A 23208-nucleotide genomic window follows, 5' to 3' on the forward strand; every position below is an offset into this window, starting at 1 on the left:
ATGTTTTATCTATTTATATATATTTAAATAAATAAAGTAAAAAATTTTAAATATGCATTATTTTATCTTTAAAATCTTAAATATAGTCGGACTTAACTTTACAGCAGTTTTCCTGTGGAATGCATGCTTGCTATCTATAATTAATGTAATATAAAAGAAATATCACATTATGTCTTTTTTATATTTGTAAAATTACCATTTAAGTTCTTATTTTTATCATTTATGTTTTTATTGTTGCTTCTATTTCTAATTGATAATACAAAATTCAAATTTTAGTCTTTGAATTATGAGTACTCTAGTAGTTATTAAATAAGGTTTTTGAAGCTGTACTTAATCTCAATAAATAGGCTGTTACCATTGTATTCTGTTACTCAAACATTACCATTCAGTTTTAACTATTTTATTTTAGGATTCATGTATATGTTTCTGGAGTTTGAATGGCAAACTTATAAAAAAGAAAAGATGTCATAAAGTAAGTGGTAAATTTTAAAATTTCATTGAATTTAATCTAAGAAAAATCTCACAAAGGAAAGAACTTTTTAATTTAATATCATCCATGCATACCTGCATTTCTAAATCTGGCCCCAGTAGCAAAAGAGTACCAAAATTTCATTGAATTATTCTAAGCAAAATCTAATAAAGGGAAACATAAGGTACCTGCTTGTTATAGCTTCTCCCAACCACGCTTGGCAATTTTAAATTTACGCCAAGATCTCAACTATGATTTCGCCAAGTTCATGAAGTGCTATTATTATATAATAATAGCAATACTACTCGCATGCTGTTTCCTAAGAATATTTTTAAGAATCCTTATTATTTTAACACATGTAAATGTTCCAGTTAACTGCAACACTTTCACACATATTAAGCTGTTGGTTACACCATTTCATGGACATCAACTCCTCTGCCTAAGAATGCATAAATCTAATAGCAGTGATGAACAATATTCTGGAACCACTGAACCAATTTCTAACACAGAGGTTTTTCTTCTTTTTGCAGTTTTTAAAACTGCACTTCCAAACGGTTTCCTCACTAAAGTTTCGTGTTGTGGCCATTTTATTAGGTAAAAGACCTCTTCCTTGCAAAAATTATCTGGCTTCCACTTGGTAAGTTAAAGACTGTTAATATCATATTCACACACACACACACAAAAGCAGTGAATATATTTTTAAAATAAACTATGCGAATTTGAAAACCTCATCAAAAATAACTATTAACACGAGAGCGAAAATGCAACACATTACTAATGTATGAGTATGTGCTGAAGTATAAGAATATGCAACCGGTACTAATATATAATCACGTGGTGAGCTGTAAGAACACTCAGCCAGATTTTGATGAGATATCTCGGTTGACTGGCTATTTAGTTTTGGAGACCGCCATAAAGAAGTGCTACATTATTCTAATTCAGTAAAAAATCTCTATAATTTTTCCTTTTTTCCAAATATTAATATGTAGTATTTTTTGCACTAAACTATACATTTGTAGTTTGTCCAACCTTTAAAAAAGTAATTGCAAAATAACATTGCAGTAAAATCTATGACTACAGCCAGGCAGTTTATAGTCAAAGTTTTCCTACCTTTTTGAACTCAAAATCTTATAATTCAGAGAATACTTTATTGGTTAAAAAACAAGGAATTATGTTAAATTTAAGGATATGTACTTGAATCTAAAAATCTGACTATGATTTACATTTAGTGCCCATTAATCATTTAACTTTTTTGCAACTAAAAATTCCTTAGTGTAACTATTGCCAAATTATCTGTCATGAGTATATATTCACAAAAGCGATTATTTAGTTTCAGAGACTGTTAAATGTATACAGTTGTCTTTCTGGATGCTTTTTTAATATATAACACATATTTTACTTCTTTGATATTCTTCTGTCATTGTCATTTTGTCTTCATCTTGCAATGTTGTATGATTTGATTGTCTTCAGTGATATAAATTATAATATTCTGAGCTAAATTGTTGTATTCTTTAGTTTTTGTTTATTTGTTATCATGTAATTAAATACTCACAAACCTTTTGTTAATGTTTTTATTGTTGCTGGTGTGATAATGTTTTCATTGCTGTTAATGTTGTTGGTGAAAATCATATTCATTACTGAACTGAAAACTTATTATTTTCTATGTTTTAATTCATGAAGACCAAAATTACTGCTGAACTGAAAACTTAAATTATTTTCTATGTTTTAATTCATGAAGACCAAAATTACCAATCTTGACTTAAATGCTGAAATATTTTTGCAGATTTTTTGTGTAGATTACAGGCATCCTAATAATGGCTTAGGGATGATTATAAATTGAAAAATTTGGAAATTGTTAATTTAATAAAATACAAAACATGGTGCATATTGTTTATAGACTGGTTTTAGTTTTAGGAGAAAATAAAAAATTCCATAAAACTGCAAGAAATTTGTCCTAACATCCTATCTCTTTCTACATTATACCTCAAAAATGTATTCTTCTTGCTAATAGTTGAAATGTTTGGCAGAATGCAACCATAATCAGATAGCATCTGACTGCTGCTTAATCATTCTTGCCATTTAGGGTGCTCCCCTAAAAATTAACTTTATAACTTTTTCTCGGCTTTGCTACATATTTTTAGATTAATCTTTAATATGTCTGTATTCAGTTTTCAGATTTTATTTCCAAGTGGAATATGGTTATCCATAATCCAAATAATAATTTAATTAAAATTATCAGTAAATATTATTTTAAATTTTGTGAATAATACATTTGTTTCTATTTGTAAATATATTAGAATTATTTAATTAGCAACACTAATGTATCAAAATTGCAATTTATTTGATGTAAATATGTCAGTCAGTAGAAATTTTGGAACTCTAAAAATTATATAATATAATGGGTTTCAGTTGGAATCTCGTCAGTGTAATACACTACCAATTTAGTGTTATCTCTTAAACATGGCTGAAGCTATAGATAATTCTTTAGGAAAAAAAAGGATATAGCAGATTGTGTTCCAGAAATAGATTTTGACTCATTGGCATGAACAAAAGCATTGGCATGAACATTTGAGGGTTCACATGATATTCAATAAAATCAAACATTGGCATGAACATTTGAGGGTGAGAAACTTAGGTGTGAGTTATTATGGGTAGTTTGTTGGCATAATGTGAAAGAGCTGATTCTGATTACGGTCTTTTTGTCTAATTCCATCTAGTTCGTTAAATCCAGATTTCTTTAGATGGTTAAAGACTGCATAAAATTAAGCAAAGTGGTAGGGTTTGTATCTGTTTGCCCTGAAAATTGATAGTTTTGACTAAAATCTACTCCAAACACTAGTTGTTGTTTTGCCTGATTTTATGTTTTACTTTATCTTGTATCTCTTCTATCTTGATTCAAAACTACTTTGCGCAATCAAAATCGTAAAGACAACCTTGTATTTAGCGTAAGGATAATGAAACACTCAATCGATTTCAAGGGCAGCTAAAGGTCCCTCCTCATCAGGAGAAAGAAATACCTAGAAAGAAAGAAGAAAATAAAGGAGTAGGAGTCTCAGAAACACGTGGTCCTTATCAGCACTGCACGTGGTTATAACTGGATTTTTAATCAGAGTTGCACTGGCCGCCTACTTTTACTGAGCCAGGCTATCTGATCAAGCATAAAGGACAAAAAAAAATTAGCGAAGTTAATATAGGGAGCGAGGGGCAAATGCACCTTCACGCTCAAAATCTGAACTTCAAATAATGGAAAGCAACCACTGAACATATTTTTATACCCTCTGGTAGTACCAAACGCGAGGAGGTAACGCCATCTATTGGCAAAAATAACTGAATTAAGATAGTAGAATTTTAAAGGCATTAGGAAGGACTGGATTTGACTTCAAATCATTAACTAAACCTGCTAAATCTTTTTGAATGTACAAAGCCTCAAGAAAATCCAATTCACCTATGGAAGAAGCCTTTTTGATAATTTTTGCAGACTCAAAGTCAAAATTATGGTTAAATGTCCAACTATGATACGCTATTGAAGACTTGTTAATTTCGCCTTTTCTGACATAAGATTCATGTTCCTTGATACGAAACTTCAATGCTCTTTTTGTTTGGCCAACATATCTTAAACCACACTGACATAATATACTATAAATTCCCCAAGAATTCAAGACAGAAACGCAATCTTTTAGAATTGAAGGGTGAATTTTATTAATAGGGGAGAAACCGACTTGAAAATTGAATTTCTGGAGAATCCGTGCAATTTTATAGCTAACAGAAGGATAAAATGGAAGCACGACAAGGTCATTAATATTATTTCTAACAGTGGAATGTCATATTTGATGGGAATCTGAAAATTTTTTAATGGCTTTATCAATAATCACGGGAGAAAATCCACGGTCAATTGCAACTGCTAAGTTCATTGGTAAGCAAAGATTCAGAGGAACAAACTTTAAGCGTGCGGAATACATAATAGTAAAAAGAAGCCATTTTTTGCTTAACAGGCAGGCATGACTTGGCATAGGGTGGTAAACAAACTGCAAAGGGTTTACGGTACACAGTGGTGCTAAAATCAGTTTCATTGCGGATTATAAGAATATCAAGGAAGGGGAGGGAATTGTTGGATTCAATTTCAAGAGTGAATTGGATGGCTGGATCAATTGAATTCATAATAGATAGAATCTCGGATAAATCCTCTTTATAACCGTCAAAAAGTGCGAAAGCGTCGTCAACATACCGAATCCAAAGACGAAAAGATAATTTATCAAATAATTTCATCTCAAAATAGTGCATGTAAATGTCAGCAAGTACCGGACTGAGAGGATTACCCATAGCCAATCCTTCAACTTGACGAAAATATGCATTTTGGAAAACAAAGTGGGTTTGACTCAGAGAAACTTTAGTAAGTGAAACCAACTCATTAATTTCAGTATGTGTGAAGTGAAATTCCCGAAGCCTAGTTTCAAGACAACTTAGTGTTCCTTCGACCGGAACATTAGTAAACAGTGATTTGACATCAAATGAAACCATAATGGAACGAAGTGGAGAAATATTTTTAAGTTTATCAATGACTTCAACAGAATTTTTTACAGTGTGAATATTGTTAGCAAGTAGAGGAGAAAATCTGGAAACTAAATATTTGGCCAAAGGGTATGAAGCAGTACCTATGTTGGAAACAATTGGTCGAAAAGGTATACCGATTTTGTGGACTTTGGGAAGAGCACGCTAAATGCAAGGTTTTTTTACGATTTTGATTGTCACATTAGCGTGTTTCTCTTCTAGTCTACTTTGCACAACATAGAAATCAATATCTCAGAACTGATTCATTCATTGATTGATTACTCAACACAAAATGCTCTGAAATAGTCATCAGAAATAGATAACTAAAAATCACAATCTTAAGATGGTTGTCGAGTTTATCAAAATAACAGTGGCAATTTTAAGTAATTCTCCTTCAGAAATGCAATGTAGAGTTCTGGGCCCAGTGCATCACCCAAGATAGATGGCTGCAACAAAATGCTTTCAAACTCACTTGAGAACAAACTTCTGTCAAATAGTTTAATGCTTTTGCTTGAACCTATGTATGAATTCAGCACCTTTTCCAACTGAACTCCATGCAAATGACCTCAAATTACTGAAAATGAGAAAGTACAATAATGTTGGCAAAAGCAAAAGCCTCTCAAGAAAACTGGTATTCATTTGTGGTACCTCTCACAGACTAAACTGGTCTGGCTATTTTCACTGATATATTATCAGATTATGATAAAAAAAAAGATTATCAATAACATTGCTGCTGTTGAATAAAAGAATATAAATGATACAAGGCAACCTAGATCTTGTCAGAGATAATTGGTTTGGTTTATTTGATTATAGCAAAGCACTCGAGGCCTATCTGCCTAAGAGGATGGGTGCCTTTGGGGAGGACTTTCTAAGGGAAACTTACTCATGTTGCATCTGGGGAGACCCACAAAAACAACCGTGCAGCTAGCCCATTCGTCGGAACTTTAAACCCTGGACCAAACTACTAGCGTTCAGCGACTTTAATGCGGGCCACTTGGTGGGTCCTTGTCAGAGATAAAACTACAGCCTAGGGTAGATCACATTGCTACTTCAGGAATGGGAGAATTCTTCCACAAAATGAAGATCAATGTGTCATTTTTAGTTTATGAACCATATTAGTAGAAGAAAGCAGATAGCAGTTTTGCAGTAAATGTAAGGAATTTGCTTGTGTGAATGAAACATCCTAACAAGGTCTTAAATTGCATAATAAATACTAACTAAACATAAAAAAGGAAAGCAATTTTTATTACGAGAGTAACTGAAAAGCAAATTAGATCCCCTCCCCCCCCCAAAAAAAGAGACTTGAAATACTGCAAAACCAACTGTTTAAGTTGAATTTGAATTTTAAATACCATTTCATTTTGATGGTATTAATATATAATAAAATGCATTCAAGTTTCCAAGGTGTAATACTACATACTGATCTGGATTAGCAAAGATCTCTAAGCATTGCATCAGTAGTGGTCTAAATTACGGGTGATGTATATTCATGGTGGAGATGTCATAGGAAGAGAGTACATCAGCTTTTGATTCAACTTTGTGTTATGCATTTCGCCATATTATGCCTCATTCTTACTTGCCATATATTTTATAATATACAAACCATTTATTAGACCAAAGGGGCTTTGTGCCTAAGGACAATTGTTTTCGTTTTGTGTTGAATCACTGTAAATGTCCGTTTCACTTTTCAAACTGTTGCCACCAAATATTAGAGTCCTGCATTATGTTTGGAGAAATTAAATAATGAAAAATCTGCATAAATGTATGTATATTTCTCGCATTGTGATGAAACAACGATACAGAGAACCATCAAATTTTGAATTACATAATCCTCCTATGAATATGGGCATGTGAAAGACCAAATTAGAAGCTTGGAATTTGTTTTATTATCACTTTCATATTTTGTAAATCTTTAACGAATTTTTGATTAACAAACTCAAGGATTTCAAAGCGAGCAATGGCAGCGTTGTACAGAAAAAACATTTTCATCTCCAGTGCATGAGATTGTGCATCGGAAATTCTAAAGATAGGCTCAATTTAAAACTATTTGCGATACTGCTCTTGAACTGAATTTTATGGTTTAAGTGCGAAGAACGTGATACTTAATAAATAAAGATAACAGACAAAATGTTAAAAGAAAATGCCCCTTTGGATGTAATTTAAAGTCTGAAACCTTTCAAATTTCCTTTTCTTTTTATTTTCATATAATTTGAAGATAATTTTTCGAATTTTCGAACTGCAAGTACTGATTCAGCAGATATAAGGCTCAACTATACATAGTTATTAAAGACCATTTCATAGAAAAAACAGTTAATCTTTTGTGACTATAATATTTTTGTCAGTTGTGTCTCTTTTCTAATGCTTGAGAAAAAATTGGAGAAACAAGCAGTTAAAATTTTACATGTGTATTTTTTCCCTCTCCATATATATAATAATTTTTTTTTGTTCATTTTACCTGTTATTTATCTTAAGTATTCTCATTTAGGGTGGAAGTATTTGGTGCCTCGAAACTACTGCAATTTCTGTTAATAACGTTCAAGAGAATGATGGAGGTTTGGGAAATTACATTGCTGTAAGTAATACATGGCATTAAACTGTGTACCTAGTCCGATTGGATCCCTTTTGCTGGGCATCCAGTTAAAAAGAAAGAAATTTCAACCATTTATTTTTATTACAAGATTACCAGTATTTAATAGTATTTTATGTAGACTTAATATAGAGTCTTTTACTTTGAAATACTTGAATGGTTTCCAAAATTTCTGCAAGTTTTTCTGCAAACATTTTTGAGTCCAGGATTTCTGTATTTCACGATCTGACATAAAAGATTTTCTAAAGATGAAAGAACCATGAAAAAGTTTGTTGTAGAACATTGAAGTTTTTTCCTTACAGTATTCATACAGTCAAGTAAATCATGTAAGAAATATTAAAGAAATTATGAATTTATAATCCAGTTGAGTTTACAAATGATTGTAATTCACTTTTAATTTATGGATTCATAGAGTTTTCTGATATCTTAAGAAAAGAAGCATATCATAGAATTCATGCAGCTAGTACCTTACTGCTTTAACACTTTAAATACAACATTACCAGCTTGTATCGCAAAGAGGCATGACAGTAAGATGTTGCACATATTTAGAAAATACTGCTAATTTCTTTGTAGATGTTAAAAATATAATATAAATGCATTGAAGTCTGCCAAGAAAAGTTATGGCATCAAGACTAAATCTCCTAAAACTAAATTATAGTTGTGGCATGCATATGGTGTAGAAAATTTAAGTGTCTTGTCTAAACTCCAGAATCCTTCCTCTTCATACTGGACCTATTGTTATACCCTGGTCCTCTTATAACTTTGATATCCTGTCCTAAAGATTTATTTTCTGATTTCAAAGCATGATATATGCTTTGCCCAAAACTGTCATCAGCATAAATAACTTGAATGAGTTGCTCATTAACACTGACAATTAAGCTTGGTAATGTACCGTCTGAGACATATCTGGCAGTAAATGATATTTGTTCTTTAATGAATTCTATCTGGAGTACAGTCAAGAATGACAATAAAATATTTTACAAATTTTGTTCAATCTATAATTTTGTTTTAAATTTTATTTTCTATTAAATTAATAATTTGATTCTGAATTTTCTGCTAAGTTCCTTTTAGTCCTGTATTAACAATTCACTGGAGATGTTCTTAATCATATTTTCCAAGTAATTCAATGATTCCTAGAAAATTTCCATTGTATGAATCACTCAATTTTTACCCACATTCTTGAAATGCTAAATTACATCCAGCTAAAAGTTTTATTATAGAAAATAGTCTCTTAAAAACTTGTCTTAAATGCATTTTTTTCTCATTTGTATAATTTCTGCTCGACTTAACCAATAATAATTTCAGCTAGGTCTTTTTCACAATTCTGTACATTTTGACACTAATAGTAAATGATGCTTTGATTTTTATTTAATGATTTGCAAATCTAGTGTGAATATTCAGCCAGTTATTAAATTTGGTAAAAGCTAAAGCAGTTAATTCCCTCACTAAGAAGACAACAGTAGAAGCAATATATTTTATCCTTTTTTTTTTTTTTTTTTCCAGAATAAATAACCCAGAATAAAGTTACGATTTCACTTTTGGAAATTTTTGTTTCAAATGAACTTTTGAAAAGTGTGTTGTGTTTGAGGGGGAAATTATCTAGAAGAATTTTTCTTGGTCCTTTTTTAACCCTCTGTCAAGCTCAATATTTGCACTCCTGAGTTTGGGTGCGATGCTTCTTATAGGCATATGTAAAAAAAATTGTAATTAATCTTATTAATATTCAGTAATTATTAAAAACATAGTCACTTATCTTTGTAGGCCTATTTAAGATGATAAAAATGTAATTCATTGGAAATATGAACAAATTATTTTTCAGAAAACTCTTACAGGAAAGATTATCAAGCTTACAAATTAAATAAATTTAATAGATTGTTAAAAAAAAGTTTATCTTTGTAGCGCAGGTGTCATAAGATGAGATTCACTCAGTGTCAACCAGCTGAAGTTGACCAGAAGAGGGGCATTGGCATATAGCACAGCACATTCTGTAAACCATATTTGCATGAGTCAGACAGATTGTGTTGTGATATTTTTTACATTCATAATATGTCATTCTTCTGAAATCTGTTTCTGTGGGGAAATTGAGCACCTGCATCTTTTGGGGGATAGATCATCTGTTAAGCTCATTTGATGTTTCGGTTCTTCATTTGTGTAATGTACTTAACTTACTATGCTAATCTTAGTTTTTTTAGATTGTTTGTCATCTTTGTGATAATCTTTAGCCTCAATATTTTCTGATAAGAAAAGTTCTATTGATTCATTATTTGAGTGGTGACTTGCTGTACTAAATTCTTTGACTTTTTGCAACTGATCATTATCCTTGTGGTTCTCAACATTTTGAACTTCTTTTGTGGCTATGCCAACAGATTCATTGTCTCTTGTATTTGCTTTTAAATATTTTAAAAAAAGAACTGTTAATCTCTCATCTGCATTTTCTTTCATTAAATTTGATTTTCTTTTAGTATTACCACTTGCATATTTTATACCTGTATCCCTTTTTTGTTTTGCATTAGGCATCTAAATTAACTTGAGGAGAAAATTAGTATGTTCATTTAAATGCATTAGAAAGAATTTCAGTGAAGTTTAAAATTTTTAATTTTATCTCAGTCATTAAACAAATGAAGCCTTGCAATTACAGATAATCAAATCATGTATAACAATATAACACAGAAATAAGTAAATGATAAACGATTATAAAAAAAATTCTAAATGAAATAACTCTTTGTTTTATTTGTAAAATTTATTTATTATCATTCAGAGAATATCACATTTTCTATAAACTAGATTCACAATTTGCTTTCAATTTTAGAATTATCATGGAAAATTTCACCACCTGTTTTTCAGTGTAAGCAGTAAGTGATGCAATAAAATTAGAGTGTAAAAACAAAAACAAAATTATACTTTCATAATAATGTTCTGTTTAAAATGTGTTATCACAATTAAAAGAAGTATCTCTTTTTCTTGTTGTGATAGCACATATATAAGGGGAAAAATGTCCCCCCTTTTTTGAATTTCTTTACAAAACTAGAAGTTCTATTTACTTATATCGCATAATTTGCTTTATATATATATGTATAAAGTCAAATACCGAAAATCCGCCAACTCCTGAAATCTACATTGCCTATCAAAATATAAACATTCACTTTATAGGTTTCAGAAACCACAACATTGAGTATGAAATATTGAAGAAAAAATACTTACCGAATGATGACGTCATAATTTCAGAATAATAATTAGTCATAACAGAAATACCAAATTATTGACATCATGATAAAAGTTTTTCCCCCTGTAATCTGCACCGCAGTAAAAAAAGCAGATGATTCGCTCTTCTTTCAAGTTCACGATTCACGTTGTTGTATTTTCTGAACTTTGTTATTTTATGAGATTATTTAGTGCTGCCCTTTTTTTTAATCCGGATATTTTGTGGATATTAAGAAGAATTAAGAATATTTTAAATTTCAGCCCTTTTTAATACAATGACAGATAAGAAATGCACTGATGATTTTACTACTTGCAATGTTGAAAAACGTAAACACGTTGCATTGGTGGTAATGCAAAAAGGGCAAATTCTGCAAAAGAGGGAGGCAGGTGCTACTCCTCGGTTTATAGCAGGATCATATGGAAATAAGACACGATTGTGTATGATATATGGAAAAATTAAGAAAAGCTGTTGAAATTTTACAGCAACAGTGATTCTAACACCGGATTCCGAAACCGGAAATCTTTGCATGAGGCGAAATCGACAAACCTCAATGCTGTGTGCATATAATACAATGAATAATATGTAATCAATTTATATATGTAATAATAATTTAATGCATATAATAAGTTATTGCAATAATGTATATAATAATTTAATTAAATGTATCTAATATGGCTTATTTATTTTGCACTTTTAGTCTGAATATTATGATTTATCTTTTCTGTCCTAAAATCCGTACAACCTTGGGTCCCAAGCTTTGCGGATTTATGGGCTTCTACTGTTAATATATTTTCTATTGATTACTTTTTCCTCAAACTGCACTTAAAATTAAAATAATAATAATAATAATAATTGAAATGTGCAATCCAAGCAGTGCTTACCTTTTTCCAATAATTGTTGCTGACGTAACTGCAATAACAGTTCTCTCATAGGCACAGTTGTAGTCTACTTCCAGTTTAAACCAAACTGTTCTGCGCTGAAACATACCTGAGAAATGAGCAACCTGTGTATACAAACATCGATGAAATAAAAGCACACCAATGAAACTTGTGATGGACGGGCAATATATGAGCTAACAAAGCTACAGAATAGAAGGATTGCCTAACCACATCTATTTATATGATTGTTAGGGAAAAAATATCAATTAAACACAGTGCATGTTTTAATAATCCTTAATTAATAACTTACTTACACTTTTCCATGACTATTTAATTCATTTATTACTCACTGTTTCCAACAGTGCTTACTAATTTCAGTGTTGTTCAAGTACACGTGGGACTCAAAAGTAAATAGTATTTAGTTTTTACTACAGATTGTGGGTAGCAGAATAATCAGAATGTAATGTATTCCTTATAAGGGTGAAATAATATCCATCCATCTCTGCTCATCTGAGAAAAAATATATCTTACTCAATTTTGAATTTTAACACACAACAAAAGTTTAATACATAAAGTTCTGCAAATGCAGAGCTCTTTTAAGCACATGTCCCAATTAGGTTCAGTTGGCATTTTTCTGGCTCTGACTGTGTACGAAATAAAGCTAGACTTTCTGTCTTTTTGCAGTAATAAATTTTGTCAATGTTATTGTAAAGCAACTCAAATTAAATAAAATCTATATTTACCTTTGTTATTTAATTTACATCACTGCAATTCATTTAAATTCATATTCCACTGATTTTTTAATGATCTGTTTATTAAAAATGTTTCTAAAATATTAACATAAACAGCATCATAATATTTTTAAAATGCTTACAAAATTTTTCATAAAATAATATGATTCCTCCGCTCATAAAATTTTGAATTCTTGGTATAGACTGCAATTAATAACAATTAGAATGCAAATTTTTATTCCCTTTTTGCAGTTTATTATCATAAAATAGGAATATGGTAGATTTAAAAATTTTTACCCAATTTATAAAATTATGTACTGTATCTCAGTAATATGTGAAACTTATGTGCATTTTTTTCCTACTAATAAAAATGGTTATAATTTTTGTGATAGTTTACTGGAGGAAGTGATGGTGGAGTGTATTTGCACTCTATAGGAAGTATTTCTACAGCTTTAATTTCACAAACATCTCTTCATACAAGAGTAAGTTTATTCAATATTTACATATTTTCCTGTCAGTCATTTAAGACAAACAATAACTGTTACCAAACAGTACGATTTAGTACCAATAATGGATAATTGTGACATCGCAACATGCTTTCATTTTGGATCTTCACTGTGATTTCACATAACACCTATCATTAATAAATCAGTTTAATTTTTATGGAAAAGGATATAAGTTAACTGCCATTTCTTTTTTTTTTTTTTTTTTCTTCCCTCATGCATTTTGAAAAGAATTATAAAATTTGGGATCTGCCTTTTACAGAACAGCAAGCAGTAGAATATTTATAAAGTTATAAAACTGGTTAGACTATATATAGACTATATATACCATATATAGTTTGTACATTGGAAACATTGAAAAACTCTGGTGTTCAGCAAAATAGCACAATAAAATCTTCATTCTGCAGACTTCTCTTGATATCAAGAGTTGTGAGTTCGCAAAGAAGCTGACTGTATTTTGAGCTGCCCTGATCAGCATAGTGGTTAGTGATGCTGATTGCCACACCAATAGAGCTGGACTCGAATCCTGAAGAAGGCATGAATGTTCATAAATATACAGTACCTGTCTAGCATTGCACATTCAAAATGCAGATGAGTGGAAAGTACTGTCAGATGGTTTGGTAGTAGGGGAAGAGGAGCATAACACTTGGACTGTTTCTTAGTGCTCTCCATCAAAAGTTAGTGCAGTGAGATTATATAACCAATGATGAAATTCTTGTAGCCTGCTCACTTGTAGTTGTACCTGTTAGAGATTTTGCCCTTTGGAATGACTAAAGCAAGTTTTAATGAATTTGTTTGAATAATTCCAAAGATTGAATTCTTTATTTTTTAAAAATTTCTTTTAATTTTTAAATTTTTTTTTGGGGGGGGTATCTAAAGATTGAATTCTTAATTTTTTTTGGGTAATGATGCAGTATGTGATCTGTAGTTAGTCAGTCATTTCTTAGCTGGCACCTCTAAAACTTTTTTAAATATGTAAATAAATTGAAATAATTAACAATACATTATTGAAAATGATTTCATTAATTAATTTAGTAACTTATTAAATGCAAATTCCTTCCAGTTTTTCAAAACGAAAGCAGGAGGGACAATTAATTGAGCCTTTTCTATGATTCGCCGAACCATATATATTACAAAACGTAAAAATAAATACAAATAATTAAGAATATGTAAATGGAAATGATTCCATTAATTAATTTATTAAGCATTAAATTTTTAATTTCATTAAATTTTAATAGCTTTATAAAGTAAAAAAAAATTAGTAGCTTTCATATTAAAACATGCAATAAAATGATAAGAAATGCTTAAAACAACAACCAATTTTAGTTGTATAGGAACCAACAAAATATAGAAAAAACATCATTTATATTACTATGTTATTACTAAACTATGATTTATTTACATGAATAAAAAATGATAAAAAGGGAAGAAAAATTGTTACATTATCACGCGTGCGTCTGCATTTGTCAATGTCTACTGACTTATCTAGATGGCACATGACAGTCATCTCATGCAGTTACAGTTGCATGGCCATTTCCTGCATCGTCATCTGCCTTCAGATGACAAGAGCAAACAGTGAAATTTAAAATATAAAATACAAGGTCTGTCCCGAAAGTAATGCGCCCCCCTTTTTTTAAGAAATTTATCGAACCGATTCATACAGTTACTCAATATTCTTCGAAATACATCCCTCCTGCTTTAGCACACTTGTTCCAACATTATTTCCATGCTTTATATGCATCCTGGAAGTCCGTCTTAGGGATGTCCTTTAGTAGCCTCGTCAACCTCCAGAGTCCTCAAATGCTGTCTTTTGAAGGATTTTTTAATCTCCGACGATCAGATCTCTCTTTTAATCTCCGATGGCGTTTTCTCAAGTTTGAAACAAAACTTTTCGCGTATCACTGCTCAAGAGTTTTTTCCACCTTGATTTTGACCAAGCACTCACACAAGGGTTCATTAAAACAGGCACTGTGACTCTCCAGAAGCTTGGAGCCAATTGTTGCTGGTCGCGCTGTATTCCCACGATTTCACCCACCCTTCTGTGCAAGAGACAATGCTGTGCAACGAAAAGTTGCAGCAGAAGAAAATGGGGTGCAGTTCTTTTGGGACAGACCTTGTATACTAAAATTAAAAATACTAGTACTATTAAACAATAAATGAAAATATAAAAATAATACAGATAAATGAAAGTAGTATGGAATGAGGATCTTCTAATAGTTTTCTTCTAATAATCTAATCTGATCTTCTAATAATTTTTGAAATTTTAGATAATACTTTGGTGCTCTTAGTAGATATTGTTGAGTAAAAAATCATCCAAACTTTGTGAACCTATACTAAGTACATCTGAATTGAAGCACTGATATATGGGGCAGGAACTTTTACAGTTCTGACACCAACAAAATATAGGAAAAACATTACTAATACTTTCTGAGTTATTACTAAGCTATGACTTATTCGCATGAATTAAAAATGATATAATTATTACATTTTCACACATCTGCATTTATCATTATCTGCATATTCAACTACACACTTATCTAGATTGTGCATGACCGTTACATTACAGTTGCTTGTCCATCTCCCATAGTGGTGCCACCTAAAAAATAACCAGCTAACTGAAAACAGTAGATCACAACTACCTCATTACCACTTTTTTTATATTTGATATCCTGAATTGGATCTTTTGATTATGTAACTAAATGAAGAGTGATCTTTTGCTATTTCAAACCTTCACCATAGAGATTGGTGCAAGTTTGGCGAGATCTACTCTGACTTTCATCATCAACCAGAAAATAAATATGTACCATATTTTCATTTGCTTAATTTATACAATGTATGATAAAAAATGCATAGTAAAATTGTCAAACATTTTAGGTTTCCTTTTTTATCATAAATTTATATTGCTTAATAATATATAAAAATTCATGTTAGTAAACTGCAAATCCATTTTTCTTTCTATTTGTTTCTTTTCTTTTCTTTTCTTTTCTTTTTTTTTTCTTTTTTTTTTTTTTTTTTTTTGGTTACTGAGTTAAAAATATTTTTGATTAACTATTAAAATTTGTTTTTCAGCCCTCAGAACTAGATTTCCCAAGAATAACTTTTCTCTTAGTGGATGATGAAACCGAATATATAATGTGCACTACAGACAAAGGGTGAATTTCTTTTTAAGACTTTGTAATTATTAAAATTTAAATAAGCCATTTTTAATTTAGATGTATAATTATTTATATGTATTTGGCTTTTTTTTTTCAAATGTCAAACACTTTTAATTAATGAAAATAATGGGAGGATGTCTCGAATTTAAATCCAAAAGTATATGTTTTTGCATGAAATATATATTTACTGACTTCTAATTCAAATTCAACTAGTAGAACACATGGAATAATTTAATAAACATCTTAATTAAACCTTTTTTGGCAGACTATTATCACCATTAGACTGACATATTTAGTCTCCGAGACTTCAAATGAGAAAGTGTCTTACGTTATTTTCAGTCAACTTATAAAGTATTTTCTCCCTCCTCCCAGCATGCCTTTGTGATGTAATGGTAGCACACTCGGTACATATTCGAAAGGTCCAAGTTCAAGTCCCGGCAAGGGCATTGCACATTTTCATGTCTTCCTGCTTCAAAATATCTTAATGACTTTACAGTGGAACTTAAAAACTTTAAAAAAGGTGAACTTAAAAAAAACTTACTGAACTTAAAAAAAGGTGGAGGATGATGATTCTTTACCACCAGGATTTGGTGATTGGGTCTTCTAATCCCCAGTTGCTCTTTAAAAGGGGGAGTATGTAAGGTATTTTCTCCCTCCTTTCTGCATGCCTTTATTGTTTAATGGTATTACACTCGGTGTGTGCGTATTCAAGAGGTTCAAGTTCGAGTACAGCCGAGGGCTTTGCTCATTTTTCACATTTCTGCTTCGAAGAAACCTAATGTCTCTATAGTGGAGCCCAAACTAAAAAGGTGGTGGATGATGATTCTTCACCACCAGGTTTTGGCAACTGGGTCCTCTAATCCTCAGTTGCCCCTTAAAAGGGATAGCATATAAGGTATTTTCTCCCTCGTTCCATCATGCCTTCGTACTGTAATGGTAGCTCATTTGGCGCATGTTCAAGAGGTCCAAGTTGGAGTCCCAGCAAGGACAATGCACATTTTTCACGTCTTCTTGCTTCAAAATATACTAATGACTATACAAATTTATGATAATGAAAGTAATGTGGCAATTTATTTCCAGTGTAATTACACATATTACAGTGTACTGGTTAAGATACATAGGAACATTAAAATTTAAATATGCCATTATTAAATTAGATGTATGTATGTTTTAATTTTTTTCTGAATGTAAAACATTTTTAATTAATGAAAATAATGCAAGGATGTCTCGAATTTAAAACCAAAAGTATATGATTTTACATGAAATATATATTTATAAATTTCTAATTCAAATCCAACTGGTAGGACACATAGAATAATATAATAAACATCTTAACTAAACCTTTTGGCAGACTATTATCACCATTATATTGACATATTTAGCCTTTGAGACTTCAAATGAAAAAGTATCTTGCATTACTTCCAGTCAACTTATGACAGTTTATTTTCAGTGTAGTTACACGTATTACAGTGAATTGATTAAGACACATACAGACATTAAAATTTAAATATGCCATTAATTATTTAAATGTATTTATGTTTTAATTTTTTTTCTTAAATGTAAAACACTTTTAATTAATGAAAATAATGCAAAGATGTCTCGAATTTAAATCCAAAAGTATATGTTTTTACATGAAATGTATATTTATATATTTCTAATTAATATTCAACTGAAAGGATACATAGAAAAATATAATAAACATCTTTATTAAACCTTTTGGCAGACTATTACCACCATTAGATTGATATATGTAGCCTCTGAGACTTCAGATGAAAAAGTGTCTTACATTAGTTTCAGTCAACTTATGATAATGAAAGTAATGTAACAGTTTATTTCCTGTGTAATTACATGTGTTACTGTGAATTTATTAAGATACATAGGAGTACCCTTCCTGCCCAAATTTGTTCACTGAAAAAGAGCTGGTTATTAGAGGCCATATGTAGAGGCCACCGTAAGAAAAAAATGAAGATTCAATACTTTTATACATTGTTTTTTTAATTTCGTTTGGGTGGAATGATGTATTCTTGGCAGTGTGATGAGACATATGATAGATTTTTTGGTGCGGTTTATTAGGAAAATAACACATTTATTAATCATAAGCTACATTTCAAATGATTCAAATTAAATAGCAAGTTTTTGTAAGTAACGTGGCAAAATGATTAAATTTAATTAAATGAAAGCATTAAAGCCAGAATGCAAGCTATATAATCATTGCCTCTAGCACTTGCTGTATAAATTAAATTACCAAAAATATAGCTTATAAATATAGTGAGTATGCTGACTCTAATGACTGCACTTTATCCCAAACATCGTTCATCATATCTTATTTTCATTTTGTTTTTTTTTCTGATGTGTTAGTTTTGGCCAATTAGTTTTTCTCTTTATTTTTAGCAATGACATTTATATTGTTCATTAATGCTGCAATTTTAAAATTTTGTTATTGTGTTTGAAGGTTAAAAAAATAATTGATGGTTTTGTCATTTAGGATTTGTTCACAGAATCCTTTTTGTATTTAATTTAAAACACATTTTAATTTTATTTAAAAAATTTCATAAGCTATGAATGAGGGAGGGTCATTTCATTAAATATTACATAATTCTGCTTTTCATAATGTTAATGTGCACACATTCACATATATTTGCTTATGGTTTGTTTTTTAATGTTAGGTAGCTTTCCATCATTGAGATAATGGTACATTATGCTGTGAAAATATGTGGTATCATATTATAATTCAAAATTAATAAGCTAGGTTGTAAGTACAATTTCTTTGATATGTCTATGTCTACATTTATTTATTTATTTATTGCTTAGCATTATTTATTATATTCTCATTTCAGATGGTTGTCACAGTACAATCTAAAAACCATGAGTTGGAAAGACATTTTCCATGATAAATCAAATGCTTCATATTGTGTTTCATCAATATCTTATAAAAGTGCCTATATAGCTTTAGGCAATATGCATGGATATTTGTTTCTGTCAAAATATGAAAGTAATTATTTAACAAAAATTCTTATTTATTATCTAGTCATTGGACTGTATGTTAAAGAATGATTTATTTGTTTATTAATTTTGCTTTGCAGGAGCAGGCATTGATTTAAAAAAATTTAAAGTGTGTGAGAGTAAAATTTGTTCTATTCATTGGGTGGATAAGTCAAATGATCATTTTCTGACGTGTGGAATTCAAGGGTATATGGTAATGCTGTACCTATTTGATATTTAATTGCATATTTTTTTTAGTTTGTATATTTTTGAAATTATTTATCTTAAATATATTTAATAATAAGAGACAATTCTTTTTTTAAAGGAACAGTTTGTTTGGTTATTTATTATTATTATTATTATTATAATCGATGAAATGTCAGTTTAAATTTTTATCGGTGTGATGCATTTCTTTTTGTTTATTTATTTATTCATTTAAGATCTTAATGTAATGCTGAATTTTCTCTAATATTAAATTTCAAATTGGCATGCTGTATGCTTAAATAATATTAAAATTCTTCTAAATTTGGCACTGAAATAATTAATATGTCGGATAATCAGCTTGCTGTGCATCATTAAAGCCAACTAACATACTACTAAATCATTATATACTGTATTATATTCAGCTGCTGTTTGTTTATATATATGTAAACAGTAGTTGAATAAAGTGTGATTTAGCAAGGGATGAAAACTGAAACATGTTTACTAATCTTGCTGTTGAAGCATATGATTGCATATCAAAGACTAGAATTCATAAAAAGAATATACAAAAAAAGGGGGGGTGAGACAAATGATTGCCATGTCATAATTTTAGTTTGGTAACACAGTTGTATTTGAACAATCTAAATTTTCTCTTTGGCCACACATTATAAAAATTCGATTTGAGTGGGAAACAGAATCTGAAACTTTTTTCAGCATTCATAGGACTTTTTCAGCATCCATAGGCCATTTTTCAGAAAGATGATATCTACTCATGTGTGGTGTTTTCTCTTGTGGTTTACTTCACAGTGTATGTACTTTTCCATTCCAACCTGATAATCCAAATTGTCTTAATATGGCATGCTTGGAGCATGAAAAATGCTGGTTATGCTCATCCTGAAATTTCTCTGAACTGGCTCTTTAATCATTGCCATAAAAACTATGCCATTTTTACTAGTGTCCAGTTAAATTTTCAGGGACAGTATATACTTCACCACATATTATTATTAGGTATTAATATTTTGTATTAATATTTCACTTGTTTCTGTGAAATTGCATATTATTATTAGTTATTAATATTTCACCTGTTTCTTTGAAATATTCTGTATTTGGAAAGTTATTCTACTCTAAGGCTTACTGATTAACATGTAGTGAAAATTCCCTAAGATAACTCCTCACTTTTCTAGGCAATTTTGGTACTTTGCGAAAATGCTTTTTTTAGAAAGGTGATGCTTTGTACCAATGTTATTTGTGTTTAAAAAGTACTGGTTACTTTTATTAGAGAAAGTCTACAGAAAAGTATTTTCAATGAGTAATTTTTTTAAAAATTTATTATGTGCTCTGCCATTAAACACTACACAGAAAGAGAGGGATGCCCTGTGGAATTATTTTTTTTAAGGGAAACTGGCTCATATCCACATTACATGTGGGGAAAACCACAGAAACACCCATGCATCCAGCCCGTTCACCGGAACTCAAATCCTGAACCAAATTACCATGTTCAGCAGCTTTTAACACTTGGCCACTGGTGAGTAGTTTATGAATAATTTCACTCTATGAACATGGAAAGTAATATAAATAATAAATAATACAGTTTAGCTGTAGAGGCAAACAATTCTCTCTTTAAGGAAAAAGTATCTTAGTGATTTATATACTGTGAAGTGTTTTTGAAGTACTATTTTATATTTTGTCATATCAGCTTATGCCTTTTATAGATGTACCTTCCACTCAAAAAAAAAAAAAAAAAAAAAAAAAAATACTGTAGTTGCATTAAAAATTCTTCTTTTATTATTGCCCATTTGAAAATTTACATTGCATTTTTATTTTCTGTATGCTGTTATTCTATGTATTTATTATAAATTTATTTTATTTGTTGATATCCTTGCATTTTAGTGACAAATTTTGTAAGTATTTTGTTTATTTGTATATTATTTTAAACTCTGTGTGTTTTTAAAGTTAATGTGTTTTTAAAGATTCTGTGGAAAGTTCAGTTTGGAGATGAATTATCAATAGAATGCCTTCAAAAGTTACATCTTCCTAAATGCAAGCCTCATTGGTGGTCAACAGCTGCTTTGTTTTTGGAATCTGACAACTGTTTCATTGTTGGTGACAGGGGAGGAAATATACATATCTATGCCCTACATGTCGGCTGTTATTCTAATAATTTGGTAAATCATTTTGCTGAAACTTGTTTGCTATTGCTTTTATGTGTCCTAGTACTTTAATCCTTCTTAACAAAATTATTGATAAATTGTTTTTGAATATGAAATGTATTTCATTACATATTCTTTTTTTGCACCTTTCTATTTTCATAGAATAAAGAATGTTCATGTCAGTAAAGTAATTTAAAATATGTGTTTCATTTGAAATTTCAAATCATTTCTCATTTGAAATATAAAAATATTTTATGGCTAATTACTCATTAAAATATTTATTTCTAAATTATAAAGTTTGTTGCTTAAAAAAGTGTCATTATCTTACCAAAACATTAATATATTATGTATACAACCTCCTTTTTTTGGGAGGGGAGGAGAAAGTAAGAAAGATTAAAAAAATATATTATATATATTTTTTAATCCTCTAAGCAGCTAAAGGTTTGGTCCCAAAACTCTAAGCTTCTCCAAAAGGCCATGAGTAAATGGCATTTTCTTGATTATAATTGTAATATGACTCTCCTACTTTTTACCTTTGTTCTCTTTTTTTCTCAGTACTGATACTACTTAATTGTGTAGACGATATTTTAAGATGCATGTCTGTATAATTAAATGTGTCATCACAAATATTTTTAAACATACATATATCTATATTGCTTGACCACTTGCAGAGGTTTTTAAATGAATACGTAATTATAGTAATTTTTGTTGTTGCATTTATGCATTAAAATTCTAAAGAAAATAGGGGGAATCAAATGTTGTGTGTAAGTTATGTCCCATCCTCTTTACTCTCTAACTGATGTCATCAAAATATATTTGCTAATTTGAATGTTTCTGTTATATATATTGGATCATCCAAAAAGTTCAGCAAATTTTTTTTTTATAATAATGTACAGAACATAAGAAACTTTGTATTTAAGATGAATATAAAAAACTATTCAGTACAAAAATGTAAGAAATTTTCTTTGAATCATTTAAGCATCATTTTATTCTGTGATTTTTTGACATCTCTAGAAAATTTCTTTTTTAGAAGAGTCGTTAAGTTTATTTTAAAGCAATTATCAGCTGCTATTTGGCAATCTCCAAAGAAGTGAACTTCAGACCATTCAGAGAATTTTAAAGAGACATGAAGATATGAAAAATAAGAGGACAAAATTTTTGTTGAATATGGCGGGTGACATGAAACATTGCTGATGTTTGTATCAATGAAGCAAAAATAAAACAAAAAATAAAACATTGCTCAAATCAATTATGCTCAGTAAGCTTTTGTCTGACACTCATCGGTATGTGTGGCCAAGTATTGTTATTATGGAAGGCAACACCTCAAAGATTGGCCATTTCTAGTTTTCTTATACTTCTGATTTTAAAACTTTTGGACTTTTAAACTTTTGGAAATAATATTTTTATGAATTTGCTATCTGATTTGGTGGCAACATCCTTTGTAGACCCACCATACATAAAGTATTATTTTTTAGGATGCAGCCATGCTTTTCAGGTTACTAAAGAATGTTCTTTGACTCATCCCATGATTTGTTTCTTGTAAAGCTATTGTGTAGTAGTCACTCCTCATCTTCAACAATGAGCTATCTCAAAAAGTGGAGCAAAGAATCACATGCCAAAACTCAAGCAAATACATTCTGCTGTATTAAAATGAGATCCTCATACGTCATATCAGTTTACATAACTCATTCTTCTTCAAATTATCATATACTCTTTGGAATATTTATTCTGTTTGATAGTTCTTGAACTGTATAACTTACAATTTCAGCAACAGCTTCATTTAATACCTTCTTGTTGACAAA

At 30.1% G+C, this 23208-nt stretch overlaps 1 protein-coding gene across 2 annotated transcripts in view; it reads left to right on the top strand.

Moving 5' to 3' along the window:
- Nucleotides 1–23208, top strand: part of LOC118205162 (tRNA (34-2'-O)-methyltransferase regulator WDR6) — a 104277-nt gene that overhangs the window by 28500 nt on the left and 52569 nt on the right. For both annotated transcript variants that reach the window (XM_085815901.1, XM_085815900.1), the window contains exons 7-13: nt 410–472; nt 7503–7589; nt 12808–12897; nt 15988–16070; nt 18911–19065; nt 19157–19269; nt 21227–21421. In XM_085815901.1, coding sequence (XP_085672027.1) covers nt 410–472; nt 7503–7589; nt 12808–12897; nt 15988–16070; nt 18911–19065; nt 19157–19269; nt 21227–21421 — 786 coding nt within the window. The remainder of the gene's footprint in view (nt 1–409; nt 473–7502; nt 7590–12807; nt 12898–15987; nt 16071–18910; nt 19066–19156; nt 19270–21226; nt 21422–23208) is intronic.

The sequence above is a fragment of the Stegodyphus dumicola genome, chromosome 4 (assembly GCF_044657685.1).
Source record: "Stegodyphus dumicola isolate Sdum_Otavi_A_Nest chromosome 4, ASM4465768v1".
NCBI classification, from domain to species: Eukaryota; Metazoa; Arthropoda; class Arachnida; order Araneae; family Eresidae; genus Stegodyphus; species Stegodyphus dumicola.